The following is a 24,494-nucleotide window of genomic DNA, read 5'->3' as shown; positions in this document are numbered from 1 at the left end:
TGATAAGATGAGAGATCCAGAGACAGGACAGGATGTGTAGACGACCAGAGGATGAGACCCTCATTACACTGCCCGTGCCGTGTACCGCGTACATTTTGGACAGCCCAGTGGACGGAGTAAAGTATTCGCACTGGCACTCGCACGTCGCATCCTCGTTGGCTTTCTCATAACAAATATTGTTCAAAATTTTTTTTTGAAAAATAAAATAAAAATAAAAATAAAGAAAAAGCAAGCAGTGAAAAAGGTTACGAAACTTGAAGAGTCCCGATCAACCAGCCAGAGAAACAGCCCTGTCTCATTTCACAAGGAAAAACCAAGTCGAGATGAAAGACCTGCTCCATAACTTGTCTGTACTCTGTAGCACAGACTACCAGTGTGACCGACTGAAGTTCTCGACTGGGTCTCTACCGATGTTCTAAATTTTGAGACTCCCATAGAGCTCACGGGACTTTTTCCCCCTGAAATTGCACCGGCACTGAGCACGAGAGATGGCAGGATTGACCTCTCAATTTTCCTGGGGAAAAAAAAAAAGGGGGGGGGGGGGGGAGGGGTTAAAACGGCTGTGCTCTTGCTAAGATAGTGAATTGGCCACAAGATCAGACATAGAAGTTCTTTCTCCCTCAATTATAGGTCGACCAAGAATAGCAGGATGGCCGTGGGTGCTGGTGTAGCTCTAAATCTGCTAACTGCCTCTCGTAATTCGTAATTTCCGTATGGAACATGAACAGAGCCATTACACCTCGCTACAAATGTGATTGATGTGAATAATACAAGATGTGCCTCACAGCTCCGAGTTCCTCGTGCAGTCATTTCTTTGTCAACTGCAGGGCTTCGACTCCTTCCCGGGCAAGTCTTTCTCGCATGGTCTGCCATTCTAACCAAGTCACACCCTGCAAGAGGCAGTCTGCCAGATCATCGAGTTTGCCTATTGCAGGCGACGATGGTGTCTTGTTCTTGGAAGTTTTCTGGACCGGTTTGCGCCATTTCTGCAGGTAAGCCTGCGCAGTCTGGTGTACACTTGGACGATGCGCCGCCAGACAAATCTTGCTTTGAACCGCAGCATCAAGTCGTTCAAGCTGCCGTTCACGAGGAACAGCCGGTGTCGTGATATCTTCCACGGGGAGAGACCCTGCAATCCAGTGTCCGACCAGGTCAATCTTGGCCTGTTTGACTTGCCGCGCATTGACTCTGCTCTTAGTTTTGACATCATCCGCTGTTCGTTGTGGTGATAATATAGACGCTTCTTCCCGCTCTCTTTCTTTCTTTCCAGACTCGACCGTATCAGGACCAAGACCAGGACAAGGAACGAGATCCAGATCCAGATCCTCCCAGTATCGCACTACCCGCTTCGGTTCAATCCCATGCACCTCTAATCCATCCAGCTCGAATCCGCGCTCCCGCTTGAGCGCATTTAATACAGCATACAACATACCTTCAAAGACGCCAACTCGCAGTGTCCACTCTTGCACCGCGCTCCCTCCACCAGATCGAAAACGCTGCCGCTCAATGAGAACATGGGTAGGTTTATATGCCGACAAGAGGGCCGTGACCAATGTATACGCCAGTTCGGCATAAACATGCGGCGCAAATGATTCTTTTAGCTCCGTCACAGACGCGGAAGCCGCACTTTCAGAGGCGCCGAGTACTCCAAACAACGACGCTTCTGTCCCCGTCATCGACGCTGCGCCAGAGTCCTCTGCCTCGCCCTTTCCATCTTCCAAACTCCCCTTCAAGTCTAACCTGTCAATCTCAGAGACTTTCAGCCGATGCCACGCCGTCAGAATCGGCTTCGACGGCCCTTGTCTCGCTTCCATCTCCAAATCAGGTAATACCCGCGGAACATGCAGATGAGCAAATGCCAGATTCTGAATCCCCATATCAATACTCAGCACGCTCCAATCACGACGCTGTTTCTCACCCGCCGGGACACGCCGCAGCTGATCAGACAGGATGGTTTCAATCCGGCCGCCAAGCACATCTTTTGTGCCGGATGACTGAATCCCCGTTGCGCGCGCCACGCGCTGAAGTTGCACCGCTTTTAATTCTGCGATCCATGGAAATGGTCGGGACGCGTATAGGATCGATGAAGGACGCATTGCTTCATTCTGCTCGTGTTTTTTTTCTTCTTTTTCCCTTTTTTTTCTAACTGGGCCCCAGCCTCGGGCCTTCCGGCTTGTATCTGATTGCGTCGCTCGGTTCAAGCGAGAAAGAGATTTTGGTAGATGCCGTGTCGTTGGAGGTTTGCTTGTTCAACCCCCTCCCCCAATTTACCCAGGATATTTTAAGAGGCTGTGTTGTTTCTTCCTCTTCCGGACAATCAAGTCCGACCAGACGTGGTTTGAATAGTTTCAGGAAGGGAGTGGCTGGTCCGGAAAACTTTTGCCGGGTTTGTGGTTTGTACACAGAGTAATGAGGTGTGAGGTGTGAATATCACGTGTAGCCTATAGCCAGCAAGTAGATTCACTATCGTCGGGTGAATCCGCTTGTACTATGCAGCGCAAAGAGAAATCGTACTTGGCCGTTGAACGATCGGAATGGGGAGTTTTGGAAATTCGATCAGGGGAATGAGGGCGGACCAGTCGACGGGCCGAATTTGACCGCATCCGGTGGATTGTAACACGGCAATGTCTGATTCTTGAAGATGGGGGGGGGGGTTTCCTTATAAAAAAAAGATAATTATTTGGAAGGCATTGGTTTCTGTATCGGTGCATATTTAATGGGGATTGGTCGTAGGTTGTAACTAGGCGGAAATATAGAGATAGAGAAACAAAGGTCTTGTTTTGATTGATCACACTGAATATCGTGCGGGAAGAAGTATTCTCAATTCAAACTCGAATAGACACTTTCGACTGCATCGAGCAAGAATAGCGAAAATAAACGGGGAAGGGGAAAAGATTAAAACAAAAGACAACGCCAGAGTCTATTTCCCAAAGATGACCGGACGGGCCACATATAACGCTTCATCCCCGACGACTCTAACAAACTCCGTCCTTGGTGATGACGCTCAAGCTGACGACCAAAGAAAAAAAAGTAAAGAAAAGAGAAGAAAAACAGACACAAGAGAAAAGACCAAGGATAGAGAGACGCCGTACACACAACCATGCAAAAGCGCTAGAGAGCAGGTCACAGAAGATTGAAAGAACACCAACAAGAGCAAAAGCAGCTTTCTAGAAAAGCAAAGAACGCCAGTAAAGCTGTCCAGAGGATAGTAAACCAAGTATAGCAAGCAATCTGGTCAAGAGAGGAAAAAAAAAAAAACTCAAGACACTGGAGATTACAGTGGTCCTGGATGTTCAACAGTCGACCGAGAAGTCTCCTCTCTCAAGTAGAGTAGAGGAGCCCAGACTCGCCAGTGTAGGACGCCGATATGAGCAAGACGCATACCAATACGCTCAATGTCGTATTGTTGGGCAGAGATTGATTGCGGCGACTGGGAAGCCCCGAGAACTTGCGGTGTCGCGTCCGCGGCCGTCAAGGGGGCATTGGGGGTGGACTCATTTCCGTTAGACTGTGCGAGCATCGTCCGTTGGGACTCACAAATGGCCAATGGTGAAAGAGGGAGGAACTTCTTTGCAGATGCCATGGTCGCAGTGAGCACTTTCTCGCGCATCGTATTTTGAAAGTAGCGGAAGAGCTCCGACTCATTCGACAGATGCCATAGAAGCGCCTCCTCGATCGGAGCGATGACTTCGTCGGCGACAAGAGTGTCTAGACAGCATGCGGCACAGGCAAATCGGGCAATTTCCAGTGCGATCGATCGCATCTTTGCCATCCAGCGTTGGCCACCTCGAGTATCCGAGTCGTCATTCTCACAACAGTCTCGCTCGTCGGGACTCATTTCGTCCTCCATAAGCGACCAAATCCGCGTGCGGAAGGTCGAGTATGTCTCATCGCGAGCAGACAGGTATCTCTTCTGCGTGTGGACATAGGATTCGAAGATGTACCATGCAATCTCCAGATTGATCAGATTATGAATCGTCGAGCGCAACTGCCACAGCCGATCCGTGTCGAAGAGAAACGTCTCGGGATAGTCTGAAGGTGGGTGGAACTGAAGCAACTGGTCCGTGATTCCCTTAAAAAGAGCCTCGAGAGGCTTCAAAGCTACGTCTGACTGCGCCGAAGTTGAGCCTTGAGCTTCGTCTTCTCTTTGCGCGCGTTCTCGTGCCTCGGCATACCACAGCTTCGCGGGTTCGACTTGGAAACCTCCGCGGCTGATCTTGCCTTCAAGGTACTCTTGCAAGAAAGGCACTGTGTCCTCAATCAGTAAGACACGGAAGGTACGAATTTGATGATTCGCCACATCCTGTAGGTTCTGTCAGTATAACGGGAAACAAATCTATCGTCTAGTGGAAAGGGAATGACTCACGAGCTTCATTGCTTCTAGAATAGCGAACAGCGTCTGCAGCCCATTGACAACCTTCTTCGGGTTTTGCGACTGGGAGCCTTCAGTGATCTGTTCCACCATGCGGTCTGCCCACTCGTCGCGCATCGGTGCGCAATGCGTCTTAAGCAAAGCTGCCATCCACTTGGCTAGAATGACCATGTCAAGGACTCCCTTGCGTACCTGCTGCATGAGCAAGGGTACCTCGAGGTTCTCCATGACACTCGGATGGTCCCGTTCGGGTACTAGCGTCTTGATGACTTCTTGCAGGGTCTCAAACATCAAGGGCAGTCGGGGCTCGAATGTGTGCGTGGTGCTGGTTTGCCCCGAATGAGACTCATCCATGTCGATATCGGGATTCGCGGCTTGGTACGCATAAATGGCTATCTCGAGGGCCATGGCATCCCAGTATTCTGTAGCCTCTCTTCTTTTGCGCTTGCCTTTTTCGCCCTCCAGATCGGGTTTGAAATGTAAATCACGGTCGAAATTGGCATCCATGCGAAGATTGATATTGCTCATGATGCAGGGTAGGTCGAGCTCGCTCAATGTTCGTTTGGTGACCGGAGGGTGGCGGCGAGCTTTGCAGAGAAGCTTCTGGTCGCGTGAACCGAGTCCTAAGACATGTGGAATATTGATCGCCTCCGCAGAGGGCGAGGAATCTCGAGGATGAGAGGTCGCGCTGGAAATCGATCGCGATTCCGGACGCGCGGCTGCGTGGAGTCGACTGGTGCTGGGCGGATATTCGAAAGGTGGACGTGCGCGACGCAGTGAGCTCACAGTCGACGATTTCTCATGACCATGAGACTCGCGTCTTTCAGTTTGGCGAAATTCGGTGGCGCGGCCATTACCCGCATTGTAGCTATCCAACGAGCCGTCGTTGCCGTCTTCCTGCGTTCGAGCCTCTTTGGTTCCTTGAAGATCCATGGCTTAGAGCAGAATCTGCTATACGATCAATTGCTCTCTCTCTCTGTCTGTTCGATTCTAGTACTCATGGGCCCCAAATGTTAGATCAAAATCATTTCTGTGTGGTGTGATGAAACAAGAGCTCTAGCCAGGCATGGCAAATCGCAGCCCGATGCCAACATCCTCTTTTCCTCAATATGATGGTCGGGGTATCCCAGCTGGCGCGCACCAGTAGCTCCAGAAAAGGGCAATTACAACTCAGGGACCGAGGTCAAGATGAATAAGAAGAAATCCCGCCCACGATGTGCTCGTGATGACTGACCTGTATGCTTTGAACCTTTCCACACGCCCCCCTGTTTGCCTCAGGCAGGCAGCCAATCCTAGGTTGCCAACCAAAAGTGATGCAAATGAGCTGTCAAATCAGGTGGAGCCACCGGTTTATCCTGGAATCTGCAGGCGACTAGACTCGTGGGGTTGATAATGGTTGAGGGCAGGGATGTGCTCGATCCTTCTCGGATGCACTTGAGACAGTCTCGATTTGAGTCCAGATTCCACAATTGAATTCAAGCCCAGCAAGGTAGGGCAAGTTTTGTAGCTAGCTTGTAGAGATTCCGGTCACGATGCGATCAAATCCTCGGAACACTGGCACCGACAGCCAAGTTGATGAGAGTGTAGCACGATTTCACTGAGGCGCCAGACACGAGACCGGGAGAAATGGATTGGTCAGGTCCGGGTTTGAAATGGAAGAGAATTGTGAAAAGGGCACGGTAAGGAGAGCAAAAGGGCAAAAAGACTAAGAAGGATTGAGAAAGCGACCAAATGGACCTGATATAGTCGGATCATCACGAAGGATCTTCGATGTGACCGTTGTGAACAGGTCTTCCTGAACAGACGTTTTCGAATGACTGAATTCGGGGACAACGAAAGCATCCAAGACACCACGACTCCACGGGAGATAGAGTTTTGACGGTACCCTCGTCGATTCGGAGAGAGAATCCGAACGAGTCGCCATGGCTGAGGACACTATGACAAGTAGTGGTTCAGGGCGCACATTCCGGTCGTTCCAGGGAGACTGCTGGTACCCGTTTCTAGTGTAGTGCGCTTTCGAGAACCACTACAGACTTGCCTCAAGATGGTTCCTCGCTATCGAGGCGCATCTCCTTTCCGTTTCCCGATCGTGAGGATCGTCGATCGTGCTGAGATGCATCGCTTTCCAATCTTCTCTCGTTCTCTCCTGATGCCCCTTTTCGCATGAGATTTCTGAATATGAAGGGGGTGGGCTGACCGACTTTCAAGGTCTCCTTCCCTTCGCTGTTGATTTGTAGCAGGTCTGGAACCCCCTTTCACGCCTCACTTTGCGGCGCACTGGCCATGCGTAGTGCAGGACTTTGCCCACACCAACTTTTGGGGGGTTTCCTTTTTCTTTGGGAGACCCATCAGACGTGACCGTGAGACCACAGTGTAGCGATGGGCGACATGACGGATCTGGGACGGACGACCAGCCAGTCCTTCGAATGTGACGCCAGAATCAGGGACGACAGTAGATACGAAGTATGGAGTCAACTACCGCCAAAGTGGAACTGAGAAAGCTTCCAAGCTCCACTTTGGGGAATGTGAATTTGCGACGAGAACTCCAAGTGGGGCTGTGGTCGAATGCGGCCGATAGAGTTGAATGCCTGAGTGCCTGAAGTTTTGAGAGGTGGATCTTGTGCAGGCCTTGGAAATCAGGCATTCAAAGGTTTTGACGACGGTTATTGGGGGCCGTGTTATTCAGGCCAAAGGATCTGCACCCGACTGCTTGGAGTTGGGTGACTGCAAAGAGACGCTCGAGGCGTCATGTGACCAGCCCATCTATTGTGGTCATTCAACCAGTGGTGGATGACCTCAGTCCACGACCGAATGATTACCGGGCGATTGGTGAACGCCCTTTCTGTCTCGGGTTCACTTGGACGTCTTCGGAGATATTCACAGAACTCAAGACAGAAGACTCAGAGAGAGCGGAACAGTTCCAGCGGTTGTACCATTTCTCAACTCAGCAGTTTGTTTCGGGCGGCGCTTTTCTAGTCCATGCCTGGTCGTTCCAGCCTGTCACCTTGCGAGCATGGCAAGCCTCTCCCGCTCTATTCAGATCCTAATTAGGAAATATGGCCTCGCGCTTCCATCTCGTAGCCAGCAGGTCATGTTGCCCATGAAGAGTTCAAATTAGATTACCCCTTGCTCTTGCTCTGTAGTCTTGTAATGACATGCGCCTTGGTCATCTCCCTATCGTACTCCGAGGTGACCATCAAGTGTCAGATCTGAGGGCTTTCCCTTGAACGACCAGGATTCTTGCTTGTTCTTCTTCGCGGGAGCGTCACGATGGGATGGACTGGAGCCCTCTTTCTCATCCAACTGTGGTGGTCAATGACGAGTCAATTGCTTCACGTGTCGACTCGGAATACTCAATATCTGGTTCGATCATTACCGGATACTCCTTCCTTGCCGATCAACTGGGCCGGTCGTTTGCCTGTGCCGGGACGTAAAGTAGGAGATGAAATCTTCTTCTGGCTATTCGAATCAGAAACCCCTACGCATGATGAGAACCTAATTAGTGAGTCTCCTAGTTCTAAAAAAGGCTGACCAGTGCAAATCATACTCGTCAATTGCTGACCACATCCCAATCTGTCTCTCAGTCTGGCTCAATGGTGGACCAGGTTGTTCCTCCCTCGTAGGGCTACTTGGCGGCAACGGACCTATCTCATTCATTGACAATTCAACCTCACTCGAACGCAACCCGTACTCATGGACGCGGCTGGGTAATGTTCTTTACATAGATCAGCCGGTCGGCGCAGGCTTCTCCACGGCGAGCAATCCGTACCCAGTTCGCAACAATGAGATGGTCGTGGCGGACTTTGTGGCTTGGCTGAACGGATTCCTCACACTCTTTCCGCATCTGTCATCGAAGAAGATCCACCTGATGGGGGAATCCTATGCGGGCATCTACATACCATACTTCACCGAGGCTTTGCTCCAGAGCAATACCTGGACCCCGCTCAATATCCGTTCCATGTCCATCGGAGACGGATCTTGGGGGAACGCAGCAGCCATGTCCTCCGTTGGAATCGGAGCATATGTACAATCGCAAGCAGCAATGGTGAAAATACCAACAGATATTCTTGGTGCTTTCGCTGCCGCGGATCAGGTTTGCGGTTTCGCAGACATGCTCGCCCAAGCCAAGATCTATCCCCCTGAGGGCAAATTCACCATCCCGGAAAATCCGGAAAACTTCAATTATCGTCGCCGCCGTCGCCGGGACATGACCGATGTTTGGAATTCAACGTGCAGCATAACGCCCAGAACAGTCGGTGATGTCAACATGTCGATTTTTAACTCGACTTGTTATGGTCCATGCGCCACATATTCTACCGTCATGGATTACATGGACACCGCATCTGCCGACGGCTCGGGCATTCCTTGTTTCGACGTCTATGATATCCACCACGATTGCGGCACGATCCAGACAATGAACTTGATGACTTCATTTTTCAGCCGCACCGACGTTCAGGACGCTCTCCATGTCAGCGGGCGTGGAACTTACAGTGCCTGCAACTCCACGATCCTCAGCACGTTGCTCGGTGCACCATCCGTAGTGCCCCCGGCATACACCATTTTACCCGATCTAGTCACCCAGCACAACATCTCTTTGCACATCTATAACGGAGAGTGGGACATGTTGTTGAACCACATCGGCACCGAGCTAGCGATACAGAACATGACATGGCGCGGTGCCCAGGGATTTTCTACCGAGCCGAAACGTCCATTCTTTGGCGACGATCCAATGCCTGTCACTCAGCCCGGGCACACCGGGGAGACTCGAGGGGAGAATAAAGTGGTTGGATTCTGGGGCCAAGAGCGAGGCGTTTCGTATCATCTTTTCAAAGGTGCTGGGCATAGTGTCTTTGCGAACAAACCTCGTGAGATGTTCGCTTTTGTCCGTGACGTGGTTGTTGGAGAGAAGGAACTTTGAGTAACATCCGGTCCAGGGCGTAAACTTTCACGTTATTTAAATCCTGCATCATTCGCTCCAGCTATGAGTAAGATTGTGCACTCTAGGATCAACATCAACTTGGTCTATAGAGCAGAAAATACATTGCGGATGCTAGAAGGCATTCGACTTGGTTTTTTGAGCTCGTCTTTTCGGTGGTTTCGATAGCTTAGCAAGGACTGGCCCACTAGGTGGTATGAGATAGGAATCTGGCTTTTCGGGCAAGTAGATTGACACGCACAATGGACAAGGACGAAACAATCATTCAGTCGAGTGAGGTGACAAAGGTACCCTGATTCCCAATCCTTGTCCGTCGATGTGCCAGCTACTGATTACTGCTTTGCCGGGATGCTGGTAGACGCGCCGAGATGCAACCACTCATCGTCTGTAATCTGCAAATGCCTCTTCAAAAATGAAGCACAAGCTCGAATAAATTGGTACTTCATATTTCGAAAGGACACTGGGATTATTCAGAATTAATTTGAGACCAGCTGGCAAATTCAAATTCAGTCGTCTAGACGCTATAATGATATCAATTGTAATCAAAACCCCACACATGACATTCATAGCACATAAGCTTCCCCATAGAAAAACGACACTGCATATGAAATGCGAGGCAGAAGTAAAGGGAAAGGCGAGGGAGTCACTCGAGATCTTGCACTGTCCACGCGCTGGGTCCTGACATGGACGCTTTGAATACACATACACACCTTCTCGTGGACTGTGCCTTCTTCTTCCGCAAAGCTGAGCCAAGCGCTCAACCTTCATCGTGAACATGACACACCCATGCCTGCGCCCAAATAATGGCGGTTAAATTGAGATTGTCTCCCAGAACACCCTACCGACGGCTGAAGAAAGGCGCCTGATTCGGCATGGAAAGGAGTGAGTCTGCCCGTTGGAAAACATCCCCTTCGAAAAATTTGTCGCTGTAGGCACTGGCTGGAGTTGATGGTACAGTCGCCTGCGCAGCAGGCCCAAGCGCAGCGCTGAGCGGGGTCGCAGGCATAGTAATTGATTGCGGGGACATATTTGCCGCAATGCCGAAGGAATTCGAGTGGGATCCAATGGCCGGGGTCGACACTGATGCTTGGTGCTGAGGATGCGGGTGGGGGAGTTGTAGTGGCGGTCCATACAGGTTGCTGGGCGTACTTGTTGGGGCCATGTCGGCGAGATATGACCATGGAGATGCCTCGATGAGTCGGCCAGCTTCCCGACTGGCTTTTTGAACGGGGCGCAAGATAATAATCACGTCTCCGGGAAGCAATTGCATGCTGCGAACTTCTCTCATGTCCGTCACCAGATCGACGAAAGATTGCATAAAGGTTTTGCAAAGTTGCCAGAATTCGCGCTGATTCCGGAGCCCGCCACCCGGTTCTTTGACTCTCATGTTCGATAGGCGCATTCCCAAAGCTTCGGACACTTCATGGCAGAAGCGGCAACGGCGGATCAGGTTATTCCAGAGAATTTGGATTCCTTCTGACTCACGGGATTGCTCTGCGACTTCAAGGCATCGGCTGAACTGACGTCGAGCAAGAGGAAGGGCTTGAAGAGCGGAGCTGTATGCGGAAGTGAGCTGGTGGAAGATTTTCTCAAATATTCTGTCTTCCTCGACCTCGTCAAGACCAGTCAATGGATTGATGCGCGGGCCACCGTTGGAGACAGGAATCGGGGGAAACGCCTCGCCCGATCGAGGGGTTGCCGAGGAGGGCAACACAGCAGCATGGATGAGATTTGACCGACTGCTTGATCGACTTCGAGAATAATTGAAGGAAGGCGTCATGTAACCCGGTGAGCTAACGCCCGAGTGACTCGAGACATTCAGGGATAAGAGAGGAGCCGGCCCCGACTGAGGATGTTTAATTGTGGTATCACTTCTGAACCGCCGCGTCTGGGACGTCGTTTCGCGAGTCGGCGTGACATTCCGTCTTTGGGGTCGGTCAGAAAGAGGAGGCTTCATCATCTCTGGAGCAGCTGGCTTTGGAAGAGAAAAGTCTCTCTGAGGAGGGCCCATGAGAATGCTGAGAGCGGCACAGGCGTTCCTCAATTCCACAAGGCTGCCATACATCATCAGCATCAACGAGCGCACGTATCGCGAGTCCCCATTTGCGACAATTTTGGCGGCACTATTGCGAAGTTGTGTGCCGACATGGGTATAGGCCACAACGCAAGTCTCGCATTCACGCTTCACATTTTCAGTGTTGAGCCGCACGGACACAGCATCACCTGTCGAGGAAGCTTCGGCCTTCTCCAAAGCTTCGTTGAGACGGTCAACGTGTGTAGAGGCATTGTAGAAAACAAGCTCAAGGCTCTGGCGCCGCGTGTCATCGTGATGAATCACATTTATCAGTGTTGAAATGTGACTGTGGACTTGGACTAACGCGAACAGAATACTTTTGGCACTCTCCATTATTGGCCCATCACTGCTTTTTTCACCTTTATGCTCTGGCAGGCTCGACATCCGGTTCACCCATCCATCCCGCGGTCGTCGACGCTCTCGCGGGCTGCTAGGACTTGAGGAACTGCTGCTACTCACGGGGGGCGGCATAGCAGCGTGTGTACGAAGCACAGAGCCATGACTCAGACCACGCAGATGACTATTCCGGTAGGGTCGAGTTTCATCTAATGTGCCAAGGTCGGTGTTCTTGCGCGTGACAAGGCCCATTCGCTTGTTCCGGGCAGAATAAGATGCTTGAATGATGCCCTCACTGTTACTTCGGTTCCGTTCATTGATCGAGTGAGGCGCTGCCCCAGGCCGCTGGAGGCCTGGCATATGATAGCCGGCTGGTTGTTGGCCTGATGCCATGCGAAAATGTGACTTGGATGGGGCATGCGGAGGCCTGGATATTGAAGGAGAACGAGATGAAGATGCAGAGCTATCTCCAGTGCTTGGAATGACGGGGAAACGGCTGCTTAATTTTCTTTTCACCGGAACGGGCTTCGGTGCGTCAAACTTAATGTCACTGGTAAAACGCGAAATTTGTGTCAATACCATTTACTGCGGTCCCTGGAGTCATGACAAACCTCATATCGCTGCTGCTCTCCAGCTCCGGGGTTGTAGCTTGCTGCCGTGTTTTCAAAAATCGCTTCAATTCCGCAGTCACCGCCACTTCCTTTTCATTATCGGTCATAGCGTGCGCCACCTCGGCCTCCGATGCCTCAAGTACACGCCGGAGGGGATACCGAAGGGGATTGCCCGCGATTTTGAGAATCTGAAGTTTGTTCATGCTGGACAATCCCATGGGTAGATCGTCCAAGCGATTTTGCATAATTGATAATACACGCAATGTTTTTAATTTGCTGACTTCATCTGGCAGGATGGAGATTTTGTTTCGACTCAGGTCCAGGATTTCCAAGAGAGGTAATTTGTAGATCTGCACAATGTTAGTTTCCGTCGTACCACAGGATGATTCGATTCACCCTTTACACATACTCCTTTCGGGAATTCACGGAAATGGTTCGCCCGTATGTTTAGGTATCGCAGATGGGAGCACTCCGCGAAGCGATAAGGAATATGGAAGAGGTGATTATTAGACAGCGAAAGCCTAAAGGATACGCGAACATGATCAGGTCAGTTTGTTTCCTGTGACCAGAGTGTTCTGAAACAGAGCGGCTCATGCCGACAGACCTCTCCACTTCATCTTTGATAATATCCACAACCGGTTCTGGTATCCTCACAATATGGGAATGCCCTAAATCAATGGTGAGCTTCGGCTTCACCACATCGGTGACAGCCTCACTGCCCGCTAAAGAGCGCTTCGTTTCCTGAATGCCACTCTCCACCGCGTACCGGGCAAGTTCGATCGTTTCCTCGGCTGTCAAATGCTTTGAGCTGGATGAATGTTTGCTGCTACCGCTCGGGTAATCGCTCATGGCTGTGCCTGGTCTGGATGCATCTTCTTCCGTGTGCGACGATCCATCATTGTGGGACAACGGTGGTGGTATAAGGGAGTCAGTGGATCCCATTTCTGCTTCGTCCTCCTCGGTAACGCCCCAGGGCGCGCGCGGCCCTCGCATGGTATCGTCCGGTCGAATTGTGCTAGGAATCATGCTCGAAAAGACTACTATTCACTGTCATCGAGCACTTATGGTGATTTTAACAATGAGCGCGTGCTCCGCCAATAGTTGAGTTCACAGTCGAATGGCGAAGATGCTCGAAGGTTCGACCTCTACCAGTTCAATCTGTCCATCCGGTATAGACTAAACATTGTCTAATCTTTTGTGATCGGGCAAAATGAATGGCAACTGTTCGGTCGTTTGGGGGCGCAGGATGCGCAGCTGGTGTCGACGGAATGACGGCTGGGCGCAGCAGCTGGAGTGGGACGGTCGAATACGGAAGCCTGTCGGATCTGCGTTGTGTTCCCTATCAAAGCGCGAGAGAGTATTGGAACAGAACAGCACTGCAAGCAATCTCCTAAGAGGCGGCCGAAAAGCTGGACACGGCTCGCGCGGCGAAGATCGCGGGGGAGGAGACCGATGCGGAGGGCGGCCACTCGGTGCCCAAAAATGTTGGAGCCGCTGGAATCAAGGGAGAATGGGCTAGTTGGTCTGGCGGATTGAAGTTGACGAAGACTGCAGATGCCGAGTCCAGCGACCACTTCCAATTTAGCAGTGGAGATCAAACCGACAGAGAGCGTTCTGTTGAGACGAGGTGCGGCTTAGCCGAGCTAAGATTGAGTAGATCAACGTCAAGACTAGTTGGTCGTTGGAAACGGGGAGTCTGGCCGCGCGAGTAAAAGGTCCGAAGGTGAAACCACGCCAAGGCCCACCGCCGTCAGGGAGCTGGGGTCAATGTTGAGATTTATGCAAGGCAGCTTGAAATCATCCACCCGAGCAATCTCTGAGACCAAAGAATGCATTTACCACATTGTGAAAGATGCAATTGATTTCATTTTTGGTCGAGACTCAGTAGATGCAGAGACAAAGGGAATGCTGCATGACTATGACCACCGCCTACTCCACTCAAGCGGGCTTTCCCGTGACCCGGACGGGACTCAGGTATGAGCTTGGCCCTCGAGAATGAAGAGTGCTTCTAGAGACGCGAAATGAGGATAGGCGGCCAGCATAGCCAAAGTGTTGTGTGTGTTTTTGCTTCCCCTCGTGGCAGGTGAGTGTTGGAATATGATAGCCAAGAAGCGTTATTTGATTTGATTTGAGGGTCAACATGGCATACTCGCAAATAGACACAATAAGCCTCGACTGTAAAACGAACTCGAGCTCGGAAAATAATGTACATGTCCAGCAAAAAGAAGAGAGTCTCAGGATTACCCGAGTCTAGAAGTCCACGCCACACTACTCTGATGCCCATCACAGGCACCGTCAACTTACAAACAGTCGACCTAAACGGTAACTGGGTCTGTCAGCTCCGTAAAGGTCTCCTCCGTTTGGCTCTGCTGCTCAAGCGCAACCTCAGGGGCGCCAGACAGTGCTGCCGTACGCTGATCAAACAGCTGGGCTTCTGTTTTGGCCCATGCCTTCCATTTCTCGTACTGCTGGTTCTCCAAGTCCATGCCGATTTCCAGGTAGGACGGACCGAACTGAGCACCAGTCGCTTCAGCCTCCTCGGCAGCAACCCGTCGCTGAATATCCTCCTGCAGCCGCAGACGGTAAAATTCACGTCGTGCAATGTCATATGCGTGGCTCTTGGTCATATCGGGGACATTGTTCAGGAGCCAAAGCTGACGCTGGACAACACTAGCGGCAGATGAAATATAAGTGTCAGCAATGTTCTTTGAGGGCCACGAATGCATGGTTGAACCTGAGAACCAATGGTATTCTTGGAAATCACAGGCTGAGAGGGCACCAACCTTTCTCCATCTAGTCGCTTCCCAGGCTGTGTAATCCGACTCCAGTCATAATTCTCGTGGTCCTTGCCAGTGCTCTCGAGGAGCACACGAGGTCGAGCAAGCTCCCATGGGTGGTCTCGGAAAAAGTTGTGCCGCAATTCATCCTCCTCATACTTCAACTCGACAGGCTGGAAAAGTCGACTGGGCTTCTTGGACTTGCGAGGCTTCTCCTGGACCTCGAAGACGACCTGCGGCTTCGACGATCCGGCAACAGTCTTCAGCCGTTGGCGAACAAGCTGGTGCTGAGGAGTGGGTCTTCGGATCAAGGTCTCTGATGGTGGAATATCTCCCACAACGTCGACCCATTGAGGAAGCTTGTTGATCTTTCCGCTGGCGAATTGGTTGAGCGCCGTCTTGCGCACGCGGAGCGCGGTCAGGTTGATCTTGCCCATCGTAGCAAGGGGTCGACGGATGAGCCGTCAACGTTTCTATGACCTGTGAAGTTTCAATGCTCAAGCAGTGAAGCGAGCGGCAATAAGTCGCTTGGAGAAGCGTTCAGACAGAGGGGCTATCAGGTCGGCGATGACTTGAGAGAGTCTCAGATGTTGCTCTTGCGACTGCTGCGGGAGCGAAAAAGATGGCCCTGGGGCCAGAGGACGACTCCGATTGGCCGAAGCGGGTCCCGCTGCAAAGCCAGAAAGCCCGGCCGCTCGTCGAGAAAAACACCCCAGCTTCACTACGACGACACTTGCTGTACCCAACGGGATCCTGACGGAATTGCTTCCCCTCTGGCTCACTCTCTCCTCCCCTGCTGGGGCACTCATCTGATTTCTGGCCGGAGCAGTTGCGGAGACTACTTTCTGCGATCGGTTCCATATTGCACTGGACATGCATGGCTAAGCCAATGCCACGATGTCTGCTCTCTCATGCCTCCTCCCAATAGGTTCCCCAGCTCGCCGAGCCTGCGCGATCCTCCAAAGCAGTTCTCAGGCGAGCGTATCTCTTCTCAATCGTCCATGTCTCAGTCAAAATCGTCTCGTTACCATGTATCCCCCTGCCGATTTACCTCCCACCGCATACGGCCTTCCGTCGCGTCAATAGCAGACATTTTCGTTGGATCGCTCGTCCTCGCAGGATTTTGCAACGAACATGCACCACAACGTCGCAAACTCTCTACGGTGTCATTGAGAGCTTCCGGTCCACACTTGCAAAGGTTGCGTGGAAAGGGTGTGGCAGGTCACGAAAATAGGCAGCTTGCTACTGGACAACGCTGGGAGCATTTGGGGTCCACGATGCAGCCGTCGCGATCTCGATCCTGGATCAGTACTGCTTTGCTGCCTGCAAACGAAGACAATCAGTCGCACGATCTTGGGGAATCCCCCCGTGCAAAGCAAAAAGGGGTGGGTTGTGAGATCGCCGGACACCGTTCAAGGAGCATGTCTGATGAGGTATTTCACCCCCACAAATGGCCTCAGATGCTTGACTCGATATTGGAATCGGGAAACACAGCTGGCCATAACAAGGACCTCTCTCCAATCGCTCTTTCTGGGAACTCAGAGGTTCTGTCAGCCTCTGAAAGTGAAGCAGGTCTCTCATTTGATGAAAGGAGGCACCGTATGAATTCCAATCTATACCGTCGAATCCTGGGTGACGATTACGAATGGGCAGAGCCGATGGATGTCGTCTTTCCCAAAGACCAAGTACAGGCCAAGCGAGAAGAAAAGGAGCTTCCGGAGAACGAAGTCGGGTCGCACAGACTGTCGGTCGCGAAGTTGATTCATGTGCTTCATCACGAGAAATCTCCTTCGACTGCTTATCTGTTTCGACTCTACAGAGATATTCCCGCGCCGGGGATTGCAAGTCTACCGCGCAAGGTCCGTGGACAACTACTGCGCGTTTTCGCCAGAGCTCCGAACCGGCGATGGGCCGATGCTCGGCGCTACCTCGCTCTCGTGCAAGATATGATTGCTTCAGATAAAAGCATGTCTCGATCAATGTGGACTTCTGCGGTACATTTCGCCAGTCGTGGGGGTGGAAAGGTCCTCAAGCGTGATCTGGTGCGCGCCATCGGCGTGTGGCAGCAAATGGAGCATGTGGCGGGAATTGAAGCCGACGACGTAGTATTCAACATCTTGTACGATGCAGCTATCAAGGCTGGCCAGTTTACCGTCGCCGACAGACTCGAACATGAAATGACGAGGCGCAATTTGAAGTTCACTCGATTCGGCCTGGTTGCCAAAATCTATTCCGCCGGCGTGCGGCGAGATTTGGACGGAATCTCAGAACATTTCCAGAAATTCATCCAGGCAGGAGACCTTGTTGACACCGTCGTTTTGAACAGCCTGTGCTCTGCATTCATCAGAGCAGGTGACCCCGCGGCCGCAGAGCAGCTGTACAGTCGCATGATTGATGCGCAGAGAGCGAAGAAGAGCCCGAATCGTTCACTGACCACCAGTGCCAATCGAGTCGTCTTCGAACATTCCCTCTCTTCCGTATTCTCCAAATACCGCACGAGCAGCCGCGCATTAGGTGACTTCCTCAAGCGTTCGCAGGCCCTCATGCACCGATCCCCAAAACATCACCAGGCTTTGCAGGATTCCATCCCCATGACTCCGGATACTCGCACTTTTTACATCTTTCTCCGGTATTATGCCCGCCAGAGTGGACAGTTTGACAAAGTTGCGATGGTCCTCCGGGATATGGAGCACGCTTTCGACGTTCCTCCAAATCAAATTGTCTACATGATGCTTTTTGAGGGGTTCGCTATCCATGGCCATCACAAAAATGAATGGTCGCCTGAGCGTCTTCGTCACGTCTGGCATGCTTATCTGCGAGCTTTGCGTGCATCGAAGGCAAGGCTGGACGCCCAACAACGACACCGAGTTCCGCGCAAGATGGAGTGGGAGAATCCTTTGGCCAAAGCCATGCATTTGGAGGATGAGCTGGATGCCGCAGTGGCCAGTAGTACGGATGAATTTTACACCCATCTTCCATCGGCGGGTGACCAGACAGCGCCCGACCCTTTGGCTGCTTCTGAGTCAACAAGCCATGATGCTGTGGACTGTGTCGTGAAGCAAAATCTTGACATGAAAGACGGGGAATCTGAATCCTCCGAACGGCCAAACGCCAATAACACTGCCAGTGCATCCCATGGAGTGCCTCCTGAGATTACGTCTTTCTCTGACGTTGATAGGCCTGTTCCGATCAGTCTCGGTCTGCAACACCACGACGATCTTGATAGGCATCTGGAGAATGGTGTATTTGTCGGCCGCAAGATGGTCGTGGTGATTCTGCGCGCCTTTGGTGCCTGCTATGGTCCTAAGGAGGTCATGGAGGCTTGGCTACAGTTGGAACGCCTCTGGCATCCACACCATCGCAAGGCAGCCGATGTGATAGCTGTCAAGGAAGAGCTTGACAAGCAGATGTCTCGCGGACCGCGTCCTGCCCTGTAACAACACAAACCGCGGAGAAAGAAGTGAATTGTTACTGATACCTGTACATTATGTGATTATACTACACAACCCTGCAATATACCTATCTATTGACGCGAATTCATCGTTGAATACTCCACGGTCCTTGTATCATGTAGAGGTCTAACAGATCAGATTGTCTTGTACTGTGACCTGATTCTGAGCTGTGCACATTCACATCCACATAGTGATTCTTCTACGGCAGAAGCCTTAAGCAGGGGCAGCTCTGGGGCCTACCCACAGTAAATATTGATCGCCACAATTGCCCAATGTGGCTGGAGTCTTACGATGTCCGTTGTTGAGGTCTTCATCTCATCCCAAATGGAAATCTAGACGATTGCAAACATAAAAAAAGTTTGGTCCCAGGTATGTTACATCTCAAGTCTTTAATCCAAGGGCGCCGCAAGAATCGATATAAAGACACGTGATTTCGCGTTGACTCCGCCGCGCTCAGCAAGCGCGTCGAGAAGAAACATCTCAAGCCAACAAAGTTCAGGTCACCCAAGCCTACCACTTCCGTGCCTGCATTTGTTTGATATGCTGCCAAATGGCTAGCGGGGGAGCCCTGCTGCAGCGGAAGCCAGACCTGGACTTCTACCTGCATCGTGTGTTCCGTAAAAAATCATTCCGGTCAGCAACTCCACAGCCTGCAAAACGCGAATGACGTACACTGACTGATTTGGAATCCGAGGATTAGCCCGCTTCAGCGAGAGGTTATCACCGCAGCGGTCGAAGGTCATGATGTGTTTCTGCAAGCGTCGACTTCGTTTGGAAAAAGCTTGTGCTTTCAATTACCGGCTGTAATCAGTAATGGGCGTAAGTCAGGATGACTCGCAGATTTATCCTTTGCATGGATAGGACTTCGTACTGACATAGATGGGGATTCTACAAGTCACGATCGTCATCTGTCCATTGCTGGCTTTGATGGTGAGTTGGCGCTGGGTCCTGTCATTGATTGTTGATGGCCATAAACTCACGATTGTTACAGACGGACCAGGTCAATGCCTTACAAGCTATCGGTGTCCCCGTCCAGACGATCAATTCCAGCACGCCTTTGGCTGAGAGACGGATGATCATGGCGGACATGCTGTCGGGCCATCCTCGCACGCGCCTCCTCTATGTGACCCCGGAGCTCTGTCAGACTGACAGTTTCCGACGCAATCTTTCCATCGTGCACCAGCAGGGTCAGTTGACCCGTGTTGCTATTGACGAGGCCCATTGCATCAGCGAATGGGGTCATGATTTCCGTCCAGCCTACCAGGAATTAAGCTGGTTTCGAAAGAATCTGGACAACCCTGTTGTCCCCATCACAGCGGTCACAGCAACCGCAACACCTCGAGTGCGCTCTGACATCATTAATGTCTTGGGTCTCAACTTTGCCAGGTTAAAACTCTTCAATACCCCCTCGGCACGACCCAACATTCACTACGAAGTACGATACCTGGCAAACTACGATGATGACGACGACTTCTCGCCCGAAGACCTCCGTGTCAAAGACCTGCTTGCATGGCTGAAGTCCATCAAAAACCGCCAAGAGGCTCGCATCGGCACACCGTCGGCGACGGCTCCGCGCGCTCCCATGTCTGGAATTATATATGTCGGACTGCGCGCAACCTCCGAAGAGCTCGCCCACCGACTAGATTCGGACGAATGCATCTCGGCGGTGGCATACCATGCCGGGCTCAACCCTCAAGATCGCACGCGCATCCAGGCGATGTGGACCGCACCACAGCCTCAATCGCAGAGCCGAGACGGAAAACCACCCCCAACATTTTCGATCATCGTAGCCACAAACGCATTCGGCATGGGCATCGACAATTCACACGTCCGGTTCGTCGTCCATTGGACGCCGCCACGCAGCTTCGAGGGGTTTGTGCAAGAGTCCGGCCGAGCAGGCCGTGATGGCCGGGCAGCAGCTTCAATCGTCTACTACAACATCCAGGAACGCGATCGTATTGCCGAACGCCTCAGCCGCGATGCGGAGAATGTGCGCAATCGAGGCGGATCCAAGGCCTTTGTAGCCGGACTCCTCAAAAATCAGATGGCGCGGCGTGAGAGCTACGAAAAAGTGGTCCGCTATTGTGAGTCTGTCAGTAAATGTCGGCATGCGCTCATCAAGGATTTATTCGGAGATTATGAGTTGGAAGAGATGGGCTCGCAGCAACCGCTGCCGGCTTACGGGGGCAATAGGCCTGAAGGACTGGACCATGCGTCTTCTCCTTGCGACTTTGCTTGTGACTTTTGTAAAGAGGGACCTTCGGCTTTGGCACGACGCAAGAGTCAGATGGATGTTGGCCATGCGCTCTTTGAATTCATGATAGGAATGTCAAGCAATTACTGTTAATGTTTATGACGCGTGTGTTTTCCCACCGTGTCCATCCCTGGAAGTATTCACTGTCTTGCAATGCCCTGGTAAGAGCCATGCGGCTTGTCTTGACTTTTCGCATGACAGAATATCCAAGTGGGAGTCGTGAATGTATCCCAGCGATACGAAGTTTACTCTGCTACACGGCTTCATAGCTTAGAAGAGCAGTTGTCCAAAGAAAAAAAAAACAAAAATGTGGAGGTTGATACAGCATTGGGAGACTTTTGAATTTCCTTTCAGAACACAGAGATTACGGAGAGCAACTTGGGCGCTCTTTTGGGTTGCTAAAGATTTATGAAACCCCGTCTTTGCACTGTCAGATCGAACCTTTGCTAGATATTCCCCTGCGCATAAGAAACCACATCCATGTTGGGAGGTGTTTCATGCAGAATGAGAGAGCCAACACCGAAATTACAAGCCAGGAGGGGGCGGAACCTAAATCGCAGCAATCATTAGACGCATTCAGCATCAAGTTTCGGGAAAGGAGAACGTACTGCACTATAGCCACTGGCACCCGGAGGTGGAGGAGGAGCTTCAGAGCCCGGGGGAGGAGGCGGCGGCGCCTCGTTGGAAGGAGGGGGTGGTGGTGGTGGAGGACTTTGGTCATCAGTAGCTTGTTGTTGTTGCTGCTGAGCGGCGGCGGCTTGCTGGTAGTATTGGTAGTAGGCCACATAGTTTTGGTATCCCCCATAGGCAGCGTAAGGGTCGGCGGATCCATAGTACTGGGCGTAGGCGCTGTAGTCGGCACCACCGGCGGCTGAGGCAGCCGGATCAACAGGACTGGCAGAAGGCGCCGGGGACTGATGTTGGTGATGTTGATGACGGTCGTTGTATCGGTCTCGGTAGCCACCGCCGCCTCGGTCTCCACCGTGATAGCGATCTCCACCGCCACCGCGGCCATAGCCTCCATAGCTGTGCTGAGGGGGGTTGTCCTTGAAGTTTTGGTATTGTTCCCGAACATTAGCAAGCAAATCCTCGCAAAGCTCCTTGGCGGCCTGCACGTCATTCGGATCTGGGCCCCTAACGTAGAGAGAAAAAAACGATCAGCATGGGTCAGAGCCAGTTAAGGGTGATTGTAAAACTCACGCAACATGCAAAAACATCGGTTCATCGCTCTCCCGGCCGGTGCTTGATTCGATAAAACCGGAACCACGTCCCTTGATCTGCACACGACAACGTGTCTTCTGCTGAATGTGCTTCACGTAGGCGCCACCTTGACCAACAACCTGAGCACGGAGATTGAATCCAGGAATGGGTTCGAGATCGATTGGGATCCGCTCGTCGGGCCATTTACGCTGGGACAAGTTAGCCAGGTTCAACCCCTTCAAAGTCCCGTGTCGCAGAGGTAAACAAAAGGGAACGTACGCGCCCAAATTCGTCCCGCTCGACCTGCTGCTCAGGCTCCCGTCGACGGAATCGTCGTTCGTCGACAAGATTTGGAAGCTCTTTCTTCATGAGATCATCGATGATCTGCACTGCCTTGTCGAGGCCTTCCTTGCTGGTGCTGGTAACGTGGAGATACAGCGGAGGATTCTGCATCGGTCAAATCAGCAATTCGATTCGGCAATGGAAGTTCTCATCGCACGAGCACTTACAGAAGCAGTCGCCATGTTCTTATCCGGGTAGTAATTTCCACGGGTGGTCACATCTTGAGAACGAGTAAGCGCTATGTCCGAATATCCATAAGAGTCCACGAATAGAGGGCGTACCGGCGCCGGTTTCATCTTTGATCTATATTCAGGTAGTTGAGGTCAGCAGATGCCACAGAGGGGTTGTCACAGGCTATGTTTAGTTCAGTTGAGTAAGCTTCATCCAGCCACACATCATGTATGTCAGGTCAAATGGTCGGGGGAGAAACAGGGGCAGAGCCAAATATGGCCACTAGAACAGGCAGGGACGATCTGAGTTATCAGCCAACAACACCTGCAGGGGAAAATTACCATTTTCTGAGTAGAGCCCTTGGTCAAAGTGTACCGATTGCGCAAATCGTTGATCTCAATGTCTTTGATGTAGTCTCCGTCGGCAACATACACTTCGGTCTTGGGCTTGCCATCTTCCGATTGCGCTCCCGGGCTATCGGTCTGGAAGATGCGTCAGTTTTCAATGAAGTGTTGAGGTGTCAATATGGCGGTCTTTACCGAGCGGATTGGAGGGACGTCGATATGCTGAATACCCTTCTTGGCCTGGAGTTGCGCATTGATCTTCGCCGCGGCCGCAGCTGTGGAAAGTCACCCAAACGTGTCAGCAATGCGCGCCTCTCTGGTATTGCGAACAAATCATTTCAACACTTACCTGCTGCGGCTGCTGGGTCTGGCTTGCTTGAAGACTCTCTGGTGGGGCTTCGAGGCTCGCGACTCAACGGGCTGCGAGTGCGTACAGAATCGGACTGTCGGGCGGACGGGGATCGGGAACGGCGGTCGAAACGAGAGCGACGGGGTTCTGGGTCAGTCTGATCAAAGCGCGAGCGCTTTGCTCGGCGATCATCGTCTGCCATGGTGTTCAGTGCCGGCGAAGCAGCGGAGAATTGAGGTGGAAAGTCGGCAGAGTGAGCGGGAAAAAGATGAATATCAAACGCGGGAAGGATAGGCCAAGGGAGGCGGAGGTGGTGGAGTCAATACGGAGTTCAAGAACCACTTGACGCTGAGATGGATGGAAAAATGGGCCCCGCTGAAGGCTGGACGACTCTGGCAAGTTCCAAAGTTTGATCGTAGAGAGCTTCTTCTTTTTAAGAACAAAAAAGATATGAACTGTTCACAATCAATTCGGCTAATCAAAAAAAGCATGGAACAATATGCTCCAAATCACGTGTGCTTTTATGCCACTAGTCCCAAAGCAGGAGGAATCCAATGTCTGTAGACTCTCGGGGTATGCAAGTCTAGCCCACCACCAAAAGAGATGGACCCGGGGATGACATGGAAAATCCATCCACAGAAGACAGTACTAAATGCTTATGTGTAGTTTGAAATGTGGTGGCCTGGGGCTGTATAGCAGTTGTAGAGGAGGCGGCAAAATTAACAAAATTGGTCATAAAGATATCTTCGTTTACCTGAAGGCGCCCGTCTGCGCATAGGTACTAACATATAACCCGGTACTATGTCGAAGTACATATGCCTCGGTCCCTTAAGTACCCAGTGCTAAGCTATGGTTTTTTTGGCCTTTCACGAAGGATTCAATCACGCCGAGAAAATATTGAAGGTAGTGGAGATTGAGCTCTCCATACATGAACGGTGGATGACCATTTAAGAGGATACTATATTATTCCCCAGGTCAACGGTGGTTTTCTCAGGTTGACTTTGGAATGAATATGTTTGATGCAAATCCCATGAGGGGTTTGAAATCATGAGAATCAAAGGGTCAATTAGAGTGCACATGGATGACAGGTATATACCCAGTCCATGGTCAAGAGCGACATACTTCCATGGTCATTTTGTAGTCCACGCAAATCGGCATCAACCTGCGGTGAGATCTGACCGGGCGGAACTGATCAACTCTTTTCAAAGTGCATGTTGACTCCTCATGTAAGGTCATCCACACTTGGGCCCCGCTAGTCCCAATACGGCTAGCGGGC

The 24,494-nt window shown here is 51.6% G+C and overlaps 8 protein-coding genes across 8 annotated transcripts; 3 read left to right on the top strand and 5 right to left on the bottom strand.

Moving 5' to 3' along the window:
- Positions 1–806: 806 nt before the first annotated feature.
- Positions 807–2,096, bottom strand: POX_f07784 (uncharacterized protein; the record flags this gene model as incomplete). Its single annotated transcript, XM_050116578.1, has 1 exon — positions 807–2,096. The coding sequence occupies one exon, from the start codon at positions 2,094–2,096 to the stop codon at positions 807–809; it is 1,290 nt and encodes a 429-aa protein (XP_049966717.1).
- Positions 2,097–3,274: 1,178 nt separating this feature from the next.
- On the bottom strand, positions 3,275–5,305 carry POX_f07783 (uncharacterized protein; the record flags this gene model as incomplete). Its single annotated transcript, XM_050116577.1, has 2 exons — positions 3,275–4,303; positions 4,367–5,305. The coding sequence occupies 2 exons, from the start codon at positions 5,303–5,305 to the stop codon at positions 3,275–3,277; spliced, it is 1,968 nt and encodes a 655-aa protein (XP_049966716.1).
- Positions 5,306–7,642: 2,337 nt separating this feature from the next.
- On the top strand, positions 7,643–9,290 carry POX_f07782 (Carboxypeptidase; the record flags this gene model as incomplete). The annotated part of the gene is made up of 2 exons (XM_050116576.1): positions 7,643–7,874; positions 7,957–9,290. 2 exons carry the CDS (start codon positions 7,643–7,645, stop codon positions 9,288–9,290), a joined length of 1,566 nt encoding a protein of 521 aa, XP_049966715.1.
- An 856-nt stretch (positions 9,291–10,146) lies between these two features.
- POX_f07781 (uncharacterized protein) lies at positions 10,147–13,355 on the bottom strand (the record flags this gene model as incomplete). The annotated part of the gene is made up of 4 exons (XM_050116575.1): positions 10,147–12,268; positions 12,330–12,679; positions 12,739–12,850; positions 12,934–13,355. The coding sequence occupies 4 exons, from the start codon at positions 13,353–13,355 to the stop codon at positions 10,147–10,149; spliced, it is 3,006 nt and encodes a 1,001-aa protein (XP_049966714.1).
- Positions 13,356–14,644: 1,289 nt separating this feature from the next.
- On the bottom strand, positions 14,645–15,543 carry POX_f07780 (37S ribosomal protein S25; the record flags this gene model as incomplete). Its single annotated transcript, XM_050116574.1, has 2 exons — positions 14,645–14,999; positions 15,113–15,543. The coding sequence occupies 2 exons, from the start codon at positions 15,541–15,543 to the stop codon at positions 14,645–14,647; spliced, it is 786 nt and encodes a 261-aa protein (XP_049966713.1).
- Positions 15,544–16,017: 474 nt separating this feature from the next.
- On the top strand, positions 16,018–18,543 carry POX_f07779 (uncharacterized protein; the record flags this gene model as incomplete). The annotated part of the gene is made up of 1 exon (XM_050116573.1): positions 16,018–18,543. The coding sequence occupies one exon, from the start codon at positions 16,018–16,020 to the stop codon at positions 18,541–18,543; it is 2,526 nt and encodes an 841-aa protein (XP_049966712.1).
- Positions 18,544–19,108: 565 nt separating this feature from the next.
- Positions 19,109–20,905, top strand: POX_f07778 (uncharacterized protein; the record flags this gene model as incomplete). The annotated part of the gene is made up of 4 exons (XM_050116572.1): positions 19,109–19,191; positions 19,259–19,377; positions 19,454–19,488; positions 19,550–20,905. The coding sequence occupies 4 exons, from the start codon at positions 19,109–19,111 to the stop codon at positions 20,903–20,905; spliced, it is 1,593 nt and encodes a 530-aa protein (XP_049966711.1).
- Positions 20,906–21,337: 432 nt separating this feature from the next.
- On the bottom strand, positions 21,338–23,420 carry POX_f07777 (uncharacterized protein; the record flags this gene model as incomplete). The annotated part of the gene is made up of 9 exons (XM_050116571.1): positions 21,338–21,361; positions 21,421–21,946; positions 22,013–22,221; positions 22,292–22,459; positions 22,522–22,574; positions 22,636–22,657; positions 22,867–23,007; positions 23,065–23,144; positions 23,219–23,420. The coding sequence occupies 9 exons, from the start codon at positions 23,418–23,420 to the stop codon at positions 21,338–21,340; spliced, it is 1,425 nt and encodes a 474-aa protein (XP_049966710.1).
- Between the last annotated feature and the right edge of the window lie 1,074 nt (positions 23,421–24,494).

This window comes from Penicillium oxalicum, chromosome VI (assembly GCF_001723175.1).
Source record: "Penicillium oxalicum strain HP7-1 chromosome VI, whole genome shotgun sequence".
In the NCBI taxonomy this organism is placed as follows: Eukaryota; Fungi; Ascomycota; class Eurotiomycetes; order Eurotiales; family Aspergillaceae; genus Penicillium; species Penicillium oxalicum.
This window is presented reverse-complemented; position numbering and strand designations above follow the sequence as displayed.